This window comes from Coffea eugenioides, chromosome 11 (assembly GCF_003713205.1).
Source record: "Coffea eugenioides isolate CCC68of chromosome 11, Ceug_1.0, whole genome shotgun sequence".
Lineage (NCBI taxonomy): Eukaryota > Viridiplantae > Streptophyta > Magnoliopsida > Gentianales > Rubiaceae > Coffea > Coffea eugenioides.
The window spans coordinates 38,032,282-38,046,719 of record NC_040045.1 but is presented as its reverse complement, the minus strand read 5'-3'; the positions used below and the strand labels follow the sequence as shown (position 1 = coordinate 38,046,719).

At 34.5% G+C, this 14,438-nt stretch overlaps 1 protein-coding gene across 1 annotated transcript; it reads right to left on the bottom strand.

The window, feature by feature from the left end:
• Positions 1-996: 996 nt before the first annotated feature.
• LOC113751633 (protein C2-DOMAIN ABA-RELATED 7-like) lies at positions 997-3,280 on the bottom strand. Its single transcript, XM_027295703.1, has 3 exons — positions 3,069-3,280; positions 1,830-1,925; positions 997-1,578 (listed from the first exon to the last, which is right to left on the bottom strand). Exons 1-3 carry the CDS (start codon positions 3,180-3,182, stop codon positions 1,291-1,293), a joined length of 498 nt encoding a protein of 165 aa, XP_027151504.1. The 5' UTR covers positions 3,183-3,280; the 3' UTR covers positions 997-1,290.
• Positions 3,281-14,438: the final 11,158 nt, after the last annotated feature.

Below are 14,438 nucleotides of genomic sequence, written 5' to 3'. Positions count from 1 at the left end.
CAAAGGATGAAATATCTGAGAACAAACTTCCAAATGCCCTGAGATTTTTTTTCTTGTTTTATCTATGCATATCTTCTTCAGCGATTGATACTTCTATCGAACAGAAAAATGGTATATTCCACGACACCTAATAATCCAATTGGGGTTCCAAAAACTGCAAAAGGCAAAAAAAAAAAAAAAAAAGTGTTCTATCTTTGCATCTGAAGAATTAATATTACGTAAAACAACCAAAATATAGTGATCTGCATTAATTTTTTTTTTTTGGGAGAAGGGGGGGGGGGGGGGGGGGGTTCCTTTTCTGTGGGGATTAACCGGAATGCCGAGTCAAATTAGAAATTCGGATGGAAGACTGGATTACTGAGCATCATTTCCTGGAATTTGAAAATGAGATCTATATATAACTAGAATCAGTGAACATATCTGTTGGTCCCAAGAATTTCAAGTATCTAGATGAAAATTATAGATTATTCAAGTCTTCGAGATATTTTATTTATCAGAGAAAAAAGTCTCTGAGATATTCTAAATCAAGAACAGTTTTTGTGTAGCTTTTCTGAAGTAATTTATCCAAATGAAGTTTAGAGATACAAGATCTTATGACTGATTGACTAAAAAAAGGTCGTGAAGGTTGTTCAAGAATATGCCAAGTTCCTTATGCTTGACGAGGAGAACATGGGAATAACGCCAGATTAATTTTTTTTTTCCCTTCAATTTGATCAAGCTCAGAATAAAATTAAAAAAAAAAAAACCAATTCTCGTCAATGTCAAGCAAATAATATCACAGCTAAAGAGAAAGGAAATCAGGGGTAAATGATGAAAGAGAAAAATGGCATCTAATCAATTTCTGCTGTTAATTGTCGAAAGAGAAAATAACATCAGCCAGGGCGAATTCAGTTCTTGATTGTAAACTTTTTCAAAAAAAAAAAATCTCAAATTTCTTGCTGAGAAATACGTTATATTCAGTTAGAATAGTTAAGGGCCTTATTCATCTCGATCGTCTTAAAGCAAGGATTCAATATTCTCTTATTCGCGTTATCCTTTTCTGCTTTCTTCAATCCCCCTCCCAGGTAAAGAGACAGAAAAGGTTATATTTGTTATAGCTACACCAGCAAAGCAGTAACCTGAACAATAGCCATACAAGAGGCCGAGATAGTTTCCTGCGAGGGTAATACCTTAGCTCTCAAACATTACATGAGGAACAGCCATAAATATACAGCAAGAACTTAGATTGTATGCCTTCATCATCAGCCCTCGAATCACAAGTACGCAACAGCGAGGGAATCAGTCTTGCTTTTAGCCTCTAAATCCAGGATAATCAAGCCATTCAAGATGTATTTCTACTTCACCACATTCCACGTTTCTCAACCTAAGTATCATCTTTTGGAACATTTTACCCTGGTTCCAAACAATGCAGCTCTCATCTGCAAGGCAATTGTCGTGGCTTGGTTGAACTCTGTCAACTTTAGTCCCATCTGGGAGGTCTTGCAAACCCATTTTCAAGCACTCGAGAAATGGTTTCACGTTGAATTCTGCATCTCCCATTGGATCATCTCCCGTAAACGTGTCTTTATCAAATACTCTCTGAAAGATACAAAATCCATTGTTAATCAGTGGAAGTCATACATGATGATCACCATATTTTGGTCCTCCAGAAGGCAAGACAGATATACAAAGGAACACACACTTTTGATTAAGCAAAATGCATAGAGAACATAAACTTGAACTCATTGCTTTATACTATCAGTTTGGCAAGACTGCCGACCTAGATCCATTCAAGTCACGGATGTTCATTGCAGACACTCAATAAGAAAGGAAAAGAAAATGTGACTTACCAGAGCAAATGGGACATTAGGATCCTTCAAACTAAGAGTCAGACTTTCATTCCAAACAGGGGAGCAGTTTTTATTCACCACACTTGTCTTCACAGTCTGCAGTAAACTTTACATCATGAGAAGCAGTACACGATCCTACGATCTACATGATTGAAGAAAATTCAGTAATCACTACTAAACTTGTCTTGCAGCCATCAGGGGGATAACAGATCAAATTCCTCAATCAACAAATTATTCAGCAGAATAAGCACATTGTAACCACGTTCATTAAGACTATCCAACATCTACAAATTCCTAAAATGGCTGGTCATTATTTTGTTGGTGGTGAACGGTGAAGGAAAATTGAAACGCCATCTCTATGCAGCGAGTTCACTTGCCAAGTCAATTCGGTACTAGCAGTGCTAAAACTAAGTGAACACAGCATGCATCTCTCCATTTGTAATCAACCAATTACGTTTTTAGCTGTCCAGAAATGGGAAGCTTATCAAATAACAAAGCAAAGCATTTGCAATGCCATATTTGAGAATGTTATGAACAACCAAAAGTTTGCTCTATTAAATAAGAAAGAAACAAATTAAGCAGAAAGTATAATGCAAGAACGAAAAGAAACATTGAAATTGAACTTTCAGTTTCAGTATCTTGAAATTCAATCAGCATTTTTGAGCATTTAGCTGACAAAACCATGATAGCCTAACTACAAATAGGCCAAACAGCACTTCCACCATGAAATGGTATACTTAACTTTCTGGCATAAACGCCACTAGCTCAGTTCACAATCCCCCTTATTCAGCCATGCTTCTCATTCTTGCCTGATCCTTTTCCTCAGTTGCAGGTATCCTCTCCAGCATCAATCTTATATTCAGTTTCAAAAAATTTAAAAAAAATCTTGAAATTTCTATGTATCTTCGTATTCAGACCTAATTTCTTTATGTTTTTCCTATTCTTCTTCAACTAATATTTTAATTAGAAAATCAATCTGGTTGGTTAATTCTAATTAACATGGCCTTCTAATTCTACAACTTCAGCTTGCAACAGATGCCGATTTCGACGAGATTAACACCAAAATTGCAATCTTTGGAAACAAAAAAGAAAACCCAATATGATTTGAATAATCACAGAAAAAACCCACAAATTAAAAGACCATATGAATCATATAAGATACAAGCAATACATGATATGATTACAGAGCCAAAAAAAAAAAGAATTGCCAGTAGAAAAAGTAATGAGAAGACGACAGGCCTGGCCAGCATGGCTGACGACGACATAAGGGTCACTGCTATGGCTAACAGTGTCACGAACAGCGAGGTTGATGCCTCTGCAAACCTTAATTCTCAGTAGACCACAAGAATTCATGTTCTTCAGTACTTTGAGGAAAGAGCAGAAAAAAGAGGTAAAGAAAGGTTTCTAACTTGAATAGTCAACTCTTTTGTAAATATAGGAAAAGTTAAAAGAATATCCTCCTCACAAACTTAGAAAATCGAGGACAACCATTCCACTCAGAGTCACAACTCACAAATTCCAAGTAAAACTGAATTTACAAAACAAAAAAAAAAGGTGGAAAATGGAGTTCCATCTTATGTTTATGTTTTGTGTGACACACTGATACTTAACATTTTTTCAATAAATAAAACAAGTAAATATACAAGAATATTATTCCATTAGTTTGTTATTCTCTTTTTTTTTTTTTTTAAATCATCAACTCTTTCACTATTATTACTCCAGCCTACTTAGGAGAGAACTCAACTATGTCGGGAGCTAGAGGGAATAGTTCCCTCACTTAAATTAAAAGAATGCAATAGTGCACGCTTTTTAAATTTTACATCTTATGTTTTGCCTCATTTGTTATTCACACTAGTAAACGTGTATCAACTTTCGGTGAATTATGAGAGCTACCGAAGATTCATTTTTGGATTCAAATTCTCTTTTTCTCTCCCTATTTCTTCAATTTCACCTCTTTCTTGTTAGGGAAAAAAAAAAGTAATAAGACCAATGTTTAATTATGCAGGTTGTCTAAATGTCTAATCTAAGGACTATTCCATGAGCATTGCTTAAGGGCGAAGTTGATGTGTTAATGTTGGAATTTTTAGCATTTGTGATCGATGGTTTGAGGAACATATAGCCAATGCAGTGGAATATGCTAAAAAGCAATTAAAACTTGCGTTAGTCCTATTCATTTTTTGCTCATGTAAGAAGAAGAGTATTTAAGATATTCTCCTATAATTGAGAGTCCAATACCTAATTAATATCCACTGCCAATTAAAACGAGTCATTTATGTTACAAACAGTATTTCACGATACAATTTGAATGGAACAAAATTAATGAGGAAGCACTGGGCGGCATAATCAATCCACTGATATACAAGCCCAAGCCGTGTCAGGTGAACCATAAATCTTATTCATCCAGTCCAGTACACGAGCATCTCATAGCCCATTGACCATCCTGGCCTTTTAGGTCTGGGTTTGGCCTCTTTACACTGCATAAACTTTGTTAAGGAGAGAGGGAGGGGGAGAGAGAGAGAGAGAAAAAAAAAAAGAAGTCTACCAACTTCAGATTCCAGATATACAAATTATAGTCAAGTGATTAGGGAGAGTTTTTAGAATTTTTTTTTTTACTGTCAAGTTCAGGATTCGAATCTTGTACCACACACAGGTGAATATGAGAAGGGGTGGGAGGGAAGCGATTTACTATCAATTTTACAAAAATTTTTGAACAAAAGTCCTAATTAGAGTTCTCGAATTAGGAGTATTTCTAGCTAGGTCCACAAGGAAAATCAAAAGCAAATTGTACACAGTCATTACACGTTGTTTACTTTGCCTCTCTCCCCCTTCCACCGTACTCACTTCTGAAAAAATTATTGGGACAAGACAGTCGAAGGATGGAAGAAAATGGCAAAGAAGAAAAAGCCGAAAATTCAATTAGAAACTCTAGAAAGGAATGAATGACACTAAAACATGCATATAAAACACAACCAACTACTACAAAAGAATTCAACATTCAAACATGAAACATGTGTCCACTGCCCACCTTCGATGATGGCCACATTCTTATCATTTCTTTCCTCCTACCTTTAAAAAAAAAAAAAAGGGACTGCATCAACATTTTGGTATGCTAACATGACAAATTAATATTTAATCTACAATAGGACAATCATATTGGAGAGCTTTTTTTGTTTCTTTATTTCTGCTACAATAGATTCAAACATATTCATATTTAAGATTAGAATAAATAAAGAACATAAGCTACCACAATGTCAAATATATCACCCTGGTTTAGGTTTAACAAACTTGACTTCACCTACCATAAGGTATCATATACGAAGGTTCGCCTATCTACATCTCCTATTGCCTTTTTTTTTCCCCACTTGTCTTTGTTCTTTTGTTAATCAAGGAACAAACATGCATATGCTTAGAATATGCTCAATGGCCCCATTCACGAATTCTTAATCAGAGAACCCCATTCTTGAAGTCAAATACAGGTTCTGTTAAGAGAAGAAGGTGAACCAATCATCTCTTTTCAAAATATAGCTAACAAAGAAGCAGATAAAACCTATTTGTGCTAATTTTCAGCAACTGTTGGGCAATGCTGCAAGGATGAAACACAAACCAATAAATATATATATATATATATATATATATATATATATATGTTATTTGATAAGGTAATCACGCAAATACTGATAAAAGGATATCTGATCGTGAAAATAACTTGTTTTGTAGATTTTTAAATATTAGCCATCTGATTGTAGAAGAACGTCACACTAGCTATAAGTTCGATTTAAAACCAAATTAAGATGAAAGAAATTTTTAGTGATGCAACACCAATTAATGAGATGAAAGCTAAAATGGGTGGGCACTAGTACAATATACAATCCATTTGGATTGGTCTATTTTTTAAATATAATACTACAGAAATACACAAACAAAAACAACTCAAAAAACATCACATCCATATAATATATCAAAAATAACTCACAAATATACATAAAAAATTTTAAAAAAAATAAATTCTACAATATTTTTCATCTCTTACACCATCCATCACTACCGTCACCAACCCCTCCCTTCTCCTTTCTCCTCCCCCTCCCTCTTTCTCCTCCCCTTCCCTTCTCCGCCACCCCCGTCCCTCCCCTCTCCTCTCGATCTAGTCGAGGCATCTAGTCGCCACCAAAAGGTCTCAACTTTCTAGTTACAATTTGGCCATGACCAGATTGCGGCCTTTGATAGCGACCAAAGGCCTCAATCTGGTCTCGACCGGATCCAGGGGGTACGGGAAGGGGAGAGAAGGAGGAGGAGGAGGAGGGAGGGGTGGTGGCGGTGGTGGTTGTGGTTGTGGGTGGTAGTAATAAATTTAAAAAAGTACCATAAAAATATTTTAATTTTAAAAAATACCCCAAAATATCTATTAAAAACCCCTCCAAAAATATCACAAAAAGTATTTATAGTAAAAGTTTTTCATATACATTACTACTGTAAAATATTTCAAAAATACCTTAAAAAAACAACTAATCCAAACGGAGCATAGATGGCTGAAAAACAGAAATGGAGAATATTTTGTGAAACCAAACGCGGCACAGTTGATCTTTTTGCCTGCTCAAAAGAGCCAAATACCTGACAAACTCCAAAACTAGACGCATGTGCACCCATGCTTTTCAAGAGGGAAAAGGACATTTGCAGCCATCAAAATCGAGCTTTCCAGCAATCTAAACAATGTATATTTCATACACATCTGCATGGAAACGACTAAATATATGTAGAATCTTGTATACGACCCATGACTCATCTATACCCTGTTTATCTTTGCAACCGCCCCCCTCCTCCTCACCGACGGGAACTTTCAGGCCATATTAAACCTTCAAAGTACTAATCATCCCCACAAATCCAATTGCCAAGAGACGTAATATCAAGTTCATCAATTATATGCCCAAGCAAAGGTGTATAGACAGGACCATGTTATTGAAAACTTGGCTGCTCCAATCTGTAACCAAATTTAGGGAAAGAATATTCATCACTCAATCTGTTGTCCAAGTTACCACTAAGATTACAAGAAACTTCAAATCCATAATGTTGAAATTAAGCACGCTTAAAAGTCTTTATGGTTTTTCATGATTTGTGTTATATTAAGTCAAGGATCATATTAAATTCTTCTAGCAAAATTAGATCGTGCTTAGTTAGTTTGCTCTTATGAACTCGTTGAGAACTATTCAGATCTGGCTCACAACGTATTAAAAGTAGGAGGAACAAACCTACTTATCAAATGACGAGATAAGTAAATGAATAATTTTTTTTCTGACCAAATATGGATAAAAACTCATGAAGAAGCCTTTGACATGTGAGCAACTATATATTCTTTGGTTAGATGGTCGAATTATATACATTTACACTGCAACTGCGACTGCGACTGAGTGCAATGTCTAATAGCCCAATATTCAGAAAAAACAACCAAAGGCTCCTCTACTTTGACTATTCACTCTATTGGAGAGTCAACAAAATTCATAAATGCTTCCAATTTGTCTACAATCCTGCAATCCATTCGCTTATCTCAAAAATGGGTCCTATGAATTGAATGCAGCACAACATGGAGGCCAAACCAATGAAAGAAAGTCGACTGTAGTATCAAGAATATCACTCAAAGATACTTGAAAAATTGAAATTTCATAGACACTTGTTTTGAAAGAGGTCTGGATAAGCTCCGTTTACTTGTGGTTATCTATCCCTTCATCCCTTTCAAAAATAGACACTTGGTTTGAAGATAAGCAAGAATGCAATTGTACTGTCATATCCTCGAAAGAGGTCTACATTTCATACTTAATAATACGCCTTGTCAAATTCCAGGGGCTAATTTTTATTGTAACCATCAAATTAAGATTCAATAACATTGAAAAACTGGGAGCATACGATAGACTTAATAGATAGGTCAACTCTTTAGCATCTATGATTTCATCTAGTCTAGTATTTATTCATAATATTTTCTAGTAAACATTATAGAGGGCTGGAAAACTAGAAATTTGATACCTGTGGCTAGAAATATCACCATTTCTAAGCAAAAAAAAAAGAAAACGAAAGATGGATATTGCTTTTCAGTCCGCAAATCGGACCCATGTAGGTCGGTAGGGTACAAGGTACAAGTACATGGTACGAATCCAGGGTCCATTTGTTGCAAGGTGTTAATGGCTTCAATGGCCATAATTATAAGGGATAATTTGACAAACCTCCCCTCAGGTTTCTCACAATTATAAAGAGCTCCCCTTAGGTTTTAAAAATGTAGGTCCAAGAACTTAAAATTTCTTTCAAAAATCCTAAATTGTCCTTTTGTACAAAACTAAGAAAGAAAAATATAGTATAGTCAACCATTTTTTTTCCATACTTTGCATAAATCAACAAGCTAAACCCCTAACAACCATTCAAGCATAAGTTCTAAAAGCAAGTAACCATCCAAAAGATCCCAAATTGCATATATAATATCAATACTTTCCACGATAAAAAAAAATACAAAACCCTATTGACAACCAATTTTATGCCCCCATATTAAATATCAATGCTTAAATATCTTTTCCATATAAGCTAATTTGACCAAGAACCACCATTACAATTCTCCTATGGCTTTAAAAATATTAATATCTGAAAAGTTGAGAATAAATTCTACTTCCACAATAAAATGATAATAAAAAATTTCTAATCCAATGAAAGAAATCATTATGTAATTACTGATATTTTATAAAAATTTTCCTTAATAATAAACAAAATATGACAAATTCCACTTCTTTAGTTCTTTTTCCTATTTCAATCATCAATTTCATTATTTATTTCTCTATCACTGCGAAGTCTCTTTATTTTCTTCTAGTTTGACACATAATCTACCCCCTTTGTATATTTTGTAATTCAATTTGCTAATATCCACAAAATTGAAGATAATAAAAAGAAGTTATATTAACTAGAATATAGACAAGAGACGGAAAAATAGATTTTTTTTTTTTAGGTTTTGTAAATTTGTTGCCTTAAATTTAAAATTGTCTACTAAGTAGAGAGCATTATATGTATTTTACTATATCAAGGGAGGTAAGTGTAATTTCTTAAACCCGAGGGGAGCCGAGAGCAATTGTCAGAAACCTCAAAGGAGGTTTCTAAAATTATCCCTAATAATAATAGGCTTTAAAAAGCTTTAATTATAGTTAAATCAATTGAAGGCATTGACCCCTCCAAACCTTGATTAGTCGTTATCTAATGTCCATCATCCCACCCTAACCTGACCTAGCCGTCTTTCACAACCTTAAAGCTTTCATTTGAGAATTTTTTAAGCTTTAATTTAAAATATTTACGTTTGACCTTGTAGCTGTGCAGATTAGTCAATTAATCCTGCTTTGTAATAGCAATTATTTAAATATGGCTTGTTAGTTAATTACCAGCCAAGCATATATTCTTGAATACGAGCTCGAGTCGAGTTCGAACTAATCAAGTTGAATTCGAGCTCGAACTCGAACTCAAAATTACCAAGCTAGTTAGCTCGCGAGCGGCTCGCTAGTTCGATTATATATTTTTTTTATTTTTTTTAATAGTAAAATTACATATATATATCTAATATTTTATTATTTATTAAAAAATATTATTTTATTCATTTTTAAAAATAAAATATTTTTTTATTTTTAAAAATAAAATATTTTTTTTTATTTTTTTAAGTTCGAGCTTAACATTTTGAACTCATCGAACTTGATCGACCTCGAATTTGAGTTCGAGTTTCGTAAAATTAATTTGAGACTCGATTCGATTAGTTTAAAATTCGACTCGACTCGATTCGTTTACACCCCTAGGTGGAGGGGGAGGGAAGCGATTTACTATCAATTTTTCAAAAATTTTTGAACAAAAGTCCTAATTAGAGTTCTCGGATTAGGAGTACTTCTAGCTAGGTCCACAAGGAGAATCAAAAGCAAATTGTACTCATTCATTACACGTTGTTTACTTTGCCTCTCTCCCTCTTCCACTGTACTCACTTCTGAAAAAATTATTGGGACAACCCCTAGGTGGAGGGGGAGAGAAGCGATTTACTATCAATTTTACAAAAATTTTTGAACAAAAGTCCTAATTAGAGTTCTCGGATTAGGAGTACTTCTAGCTAGGTCCACAAGGAGAATCAAAAGCAAATTGTACTCGTTCATTACACGTTGTTTACTTTGCCTCTCTCCCTCTTCCACTGTACTCACTTCTGAAAAAATTATTGGGACAAGACGGTCAAAGGATGGAAGAAAATGGCAAAGAAGAAAAAGCCAAAAATTCAATTAGAAACTCTAGAAAGGAATGAATGACACTAAAACATGCATATAAAACACAACCAACTACTACAAAAGAATTCAACATTCAAACATGAAACATGTCCACTGCCCACCTTCGATGATGGCCACATTCTTATCATGTTCTTTCCTCCTACCTTAAAAACAAAAAAAAAAAAAAAAAAGGGCTGCATCAACATTTTGGTATGCTAACATGACAAATTAATATTTAATCTACAATAGGACAATCATATTGGAGAGCTTTTTTTGTTTCTTTATTTCTGCAACAATAGAGACAAACATATTCATATTTAAGATTAGAATAAATAAAGAACATAAGCTACCACAATGTCTAATTAACAAAGTTGACTTCAACTACCATAAGGTATCATATACGAAGCTTCGCCTATCTACATCTCCTATTTATTTTTTTTTCCCACTTGTCTTTGTTCTTTTGTTAATCAAGGAACAAACATGCATATGCTTAGAATATGCTAAATGGCCCCATTCACGAATTCTTAATCAGAGAACCCCATTCTTGAAGTCAAGTACAGGTACGTCTGTTAAGAGAAGAAGGTGCACCAATCATCTCTTTTCAAAATATAGCTAATAAAGAAGCAGATAAAACCTCTTTGTGCTAATTTTCAGCAACTGTTGGGCAATGCTGCAAGGATGAAACACAAACCAATATATATATATGTTATTTGATAAGGTAATCACGCAAATACTGATAAAAGGATATCTGATCGTGAAAATAACTTGTTCTGTAGATTTTTAAATATTAGCCATCTAATTGTAGAAGAACGTCACACTAGCTATAAGTTCGATTTAAAACCAAATTAAGATGAAAGAAGTTTTTAGTGATGCAACACCAATTAATGAGATGAAATTTTTTTTTTGGGTGTTTTGGGGGGGGGGGGGGTAGGCGGGCACTAGTACAATATACAATCTATTTGGATTGGTCTATTTTTTAAATATAATGTTACAGAAATACACAAATAAAAATAACTCAAAAAACATCTCATCCATATAATATATCAAAAACAACTCACAAACATACGCAAAAAATTAAAAAAAATAAATTCTATAATATTTTTCACCTCTTACACCACCAATCACTACCGCCACCAACCCTTCCCTCCTCCTCTCTCCTCCCCCTCCCTCTTCCTCCTCCTCTCTTCCCATTCCCTCTTCATCCTCCCCTTCCCTTCTCCGCCACCTCCGTCCCTCCCCTCCCCTCTCGATCTGGTCGAGGCATCTGGTCACTACCAAAAGGTCTCAACTTTCTAGTTACAATCTGGCCACGACCAGATTGCGGCCTCGATCTGGTCTCGACCAGATCTAGGGGATACGGGAAAGGAAGAGGAGGAGGAGGAGGAGGGAGGGGGAGGAGAAAGGAGAAAGAAGGGGTGTGGCTGTGGTGGTTGTGATTGTGGGTGGTAGTAATAATTTTTAAAAAATACCATTAAAATATTTTGATTTTAAAAAATACCTCAAAATATCTTCTAAAAACCTCTCCAAAAATATCACAAAAAGTATTTATAGTAAAAATTTTTCATATATATTACTACAGTAAAATATTTCAAAAATACTTCCAAACAAAGCATAGATGGCTGGAAAACGGAAATGGAGAATATTTTGTGAAACCAAACGCGGCACGGTTGATCTTTTTGCCTGCTCAAAAGAGCCAAATACCCGACAAACTCCGAAACTAGACGCATGTGCACCCATGCTTTTCAAGAGGGAAAAGGACATTTGCATCCATCAAAATCGACCTTTCCGGCAATCTAAACAAATTTGTATATAGACAGTACCATGTTATTGAAAACTTGGCTGCTCCAATCTGTAACCAAATTTGGGGAAAGAATATTCATCACTCAATCTGTTGTCTAAGTTACCACTAAGATTACAAGAAACATCAAATCCATAATGTTGAAATTAAGCATGCTTAGAGTCTTTATGGTTTTTCATGATTTTTGTTACATTGAGTCAAGGATCATATTAAATTCTTCTAGCAAAATTAGATCGTGCTTAGTTAGTTTGTTCTTATGAACTCGTTGAGAACGATTCAGATCTAGCTCATAGCCTATTAGAAGTAGAAGGCACAAACCAACTTATCAAATGACAAGATAAGTAAATGAATAATTTTTTTTTGACCAAATATGAATAAAAACTCATGAAGAAGCCTTTGACATGTGAGCAACTATATTCTTTGGTTAGATGGTCGAATTATATACATTTACACTGCGACTGCGACTGAATGCAACGTCTAATAGCCCAAAATTCAGAAAAAACAACAAAAGGCTCCTCTATTTTGACTCTTCACTCTATTGGAGAGTCAACAAAATTCATAAATGCTTCTAATTTGTCTACAATCCTGCAATCCATTCGCTTATCTCAAAAATGGGTCCTATGAATTGAATGCAGCACAACATGGAAGCCAAACCATTGAAAGAAAGTCGACTGTAGTATCAAGAATATCACTCAAAGATACTTGAAATTTTGAAATCTCATAGACACTTGTTTTGAAAGAGGTCTGGATAAGCTCCGTTTACTTGTGGTTATCTATCCCTTCATCCCTTTCAAAAATAGACACTTGGTTTGAAGATAAGCAAGAATGCAATTGTACTGTCATATCCTCGAGAGAGGTCTACATTTCATACTTAATAATACGCCTTGTCAAATTCCAGGGGCTAATTTTTATTGTAACCATCAAATTAAGATTCAATAACATTGAAAAACTGGGAGCATATGATAGACTTAATAGATAGGTCAACTCTTTAGCATCTATGATTTCATCTAGTCTAGTATTTATTCATAATATTTTCTAATAAACAATATAGAGGGCTGGAAAACTAGAAATTTGATGCCTGTGACTAGAAATATCAGCCCCCGAGGCATTGGTCTGCTAGTAGTAATAGCCTAGTTAGGTGAGTACTACTGCTAAAGATCGAATCTCCGGTGAAACAGCCCACACGGCTTGGGCAGATTGGTGTGGGACACATGTGAACTAGTCTGGTGATTCAGGATATCACACGCTTCAATTGACAAAAAAGAAAAAGAAGACTAGAAATATCACCATTTCTAAGAAAAAAAAAGAAAACGAAAGATGGATATTGCTTTTCAGTCCACAAGTCGGACCCAGATAGGTCGGTAGGGTACGAGGTACAAGTACTTAGTACGAATCCATGGTCCATTTATTGCAAGGTGTTAATGGCTTCAATGGCCATAATAATAAGGGATAATTTGACAAACCTCCCCTCAGGTTTCTCACAATTATAAAGAGCTCCCCTTAGGTTTTAAAAATGTAGGTCCAAGAACTTATATTTTCTTTCAAAAATCCTAAATTGTCCTTTTGTACAAAACTAAGAAAGAAAAATATAGTATACTCAATCATTTTCTTCCATGCTTTGCATAAATCAACAAGCTAAATCCCTAACAACTATTCAAGCATAAGTTCTAAAAGCAAGTAACTATCCAAAAGATCCCAAATTGCATATATAATATCAATACTTTCCACGATAAAAAAACATACAAAACCCTATTGACATCCAATTTTATACCTCCATATTAAATATCAATGCTTAAATATCTTTTCCATATAAGCTAATTTGACCTAGAACCACCATTACAATTCTCCTATGGCTTTAAAAATATTAATATCTGAAAAGTTGAGAATAAATTCTACCTCCACAATAAAATCATAATAAAAAATTTCTAACCCAATGAAAGAAATCATTATATAATTATTGACATTTTATAAAAATTTTCCTTAATAATAAACAAAATATGACAAATTCCACATCATTAGTTCTTTTTCCTATTTCAATTATCAATTTCATTATTTATTTCTCTATCACTACGAGTCTCTTCATTTCCTTCTAGTTTGACACATAATCTATCCCTTTGTATATTTTGTAATTCAATTTGCTAATATCCACAAAACTGAAGATAATAAAAAGAAGTTATATTAACTAGAAAATAGACGCCCTTCGGGGCTTGGTCTGGTGGCTAGGGTTGCTGAAGATGGGGCTTAGGTCCCTGGTTCGAACCTTGCTACCAGCAAGTTGCGGAGGGTTGGGGAATAATCTACGGGGGTCCACTCCCTGTGGGACACCCCTAAAAAAAAAAAAACTAGAAAATAGACAAGAGACAGAAAAATAGATTTTTTTTTTTTAGGCTTTGTAAATTTGTTGCCTTAAATTTAAAATTGTCTACTAAGTAGAGGGTGTTATAGGTATTTTACTATGTCAAGGGAGGTAAGTGTAATTTCTTAAACCCGAGGGGAGCCGAGTGTAGTTGTCAGAAAGCTCAAGGGAGGTTTCTGAAATTATCCCTAATAATAATA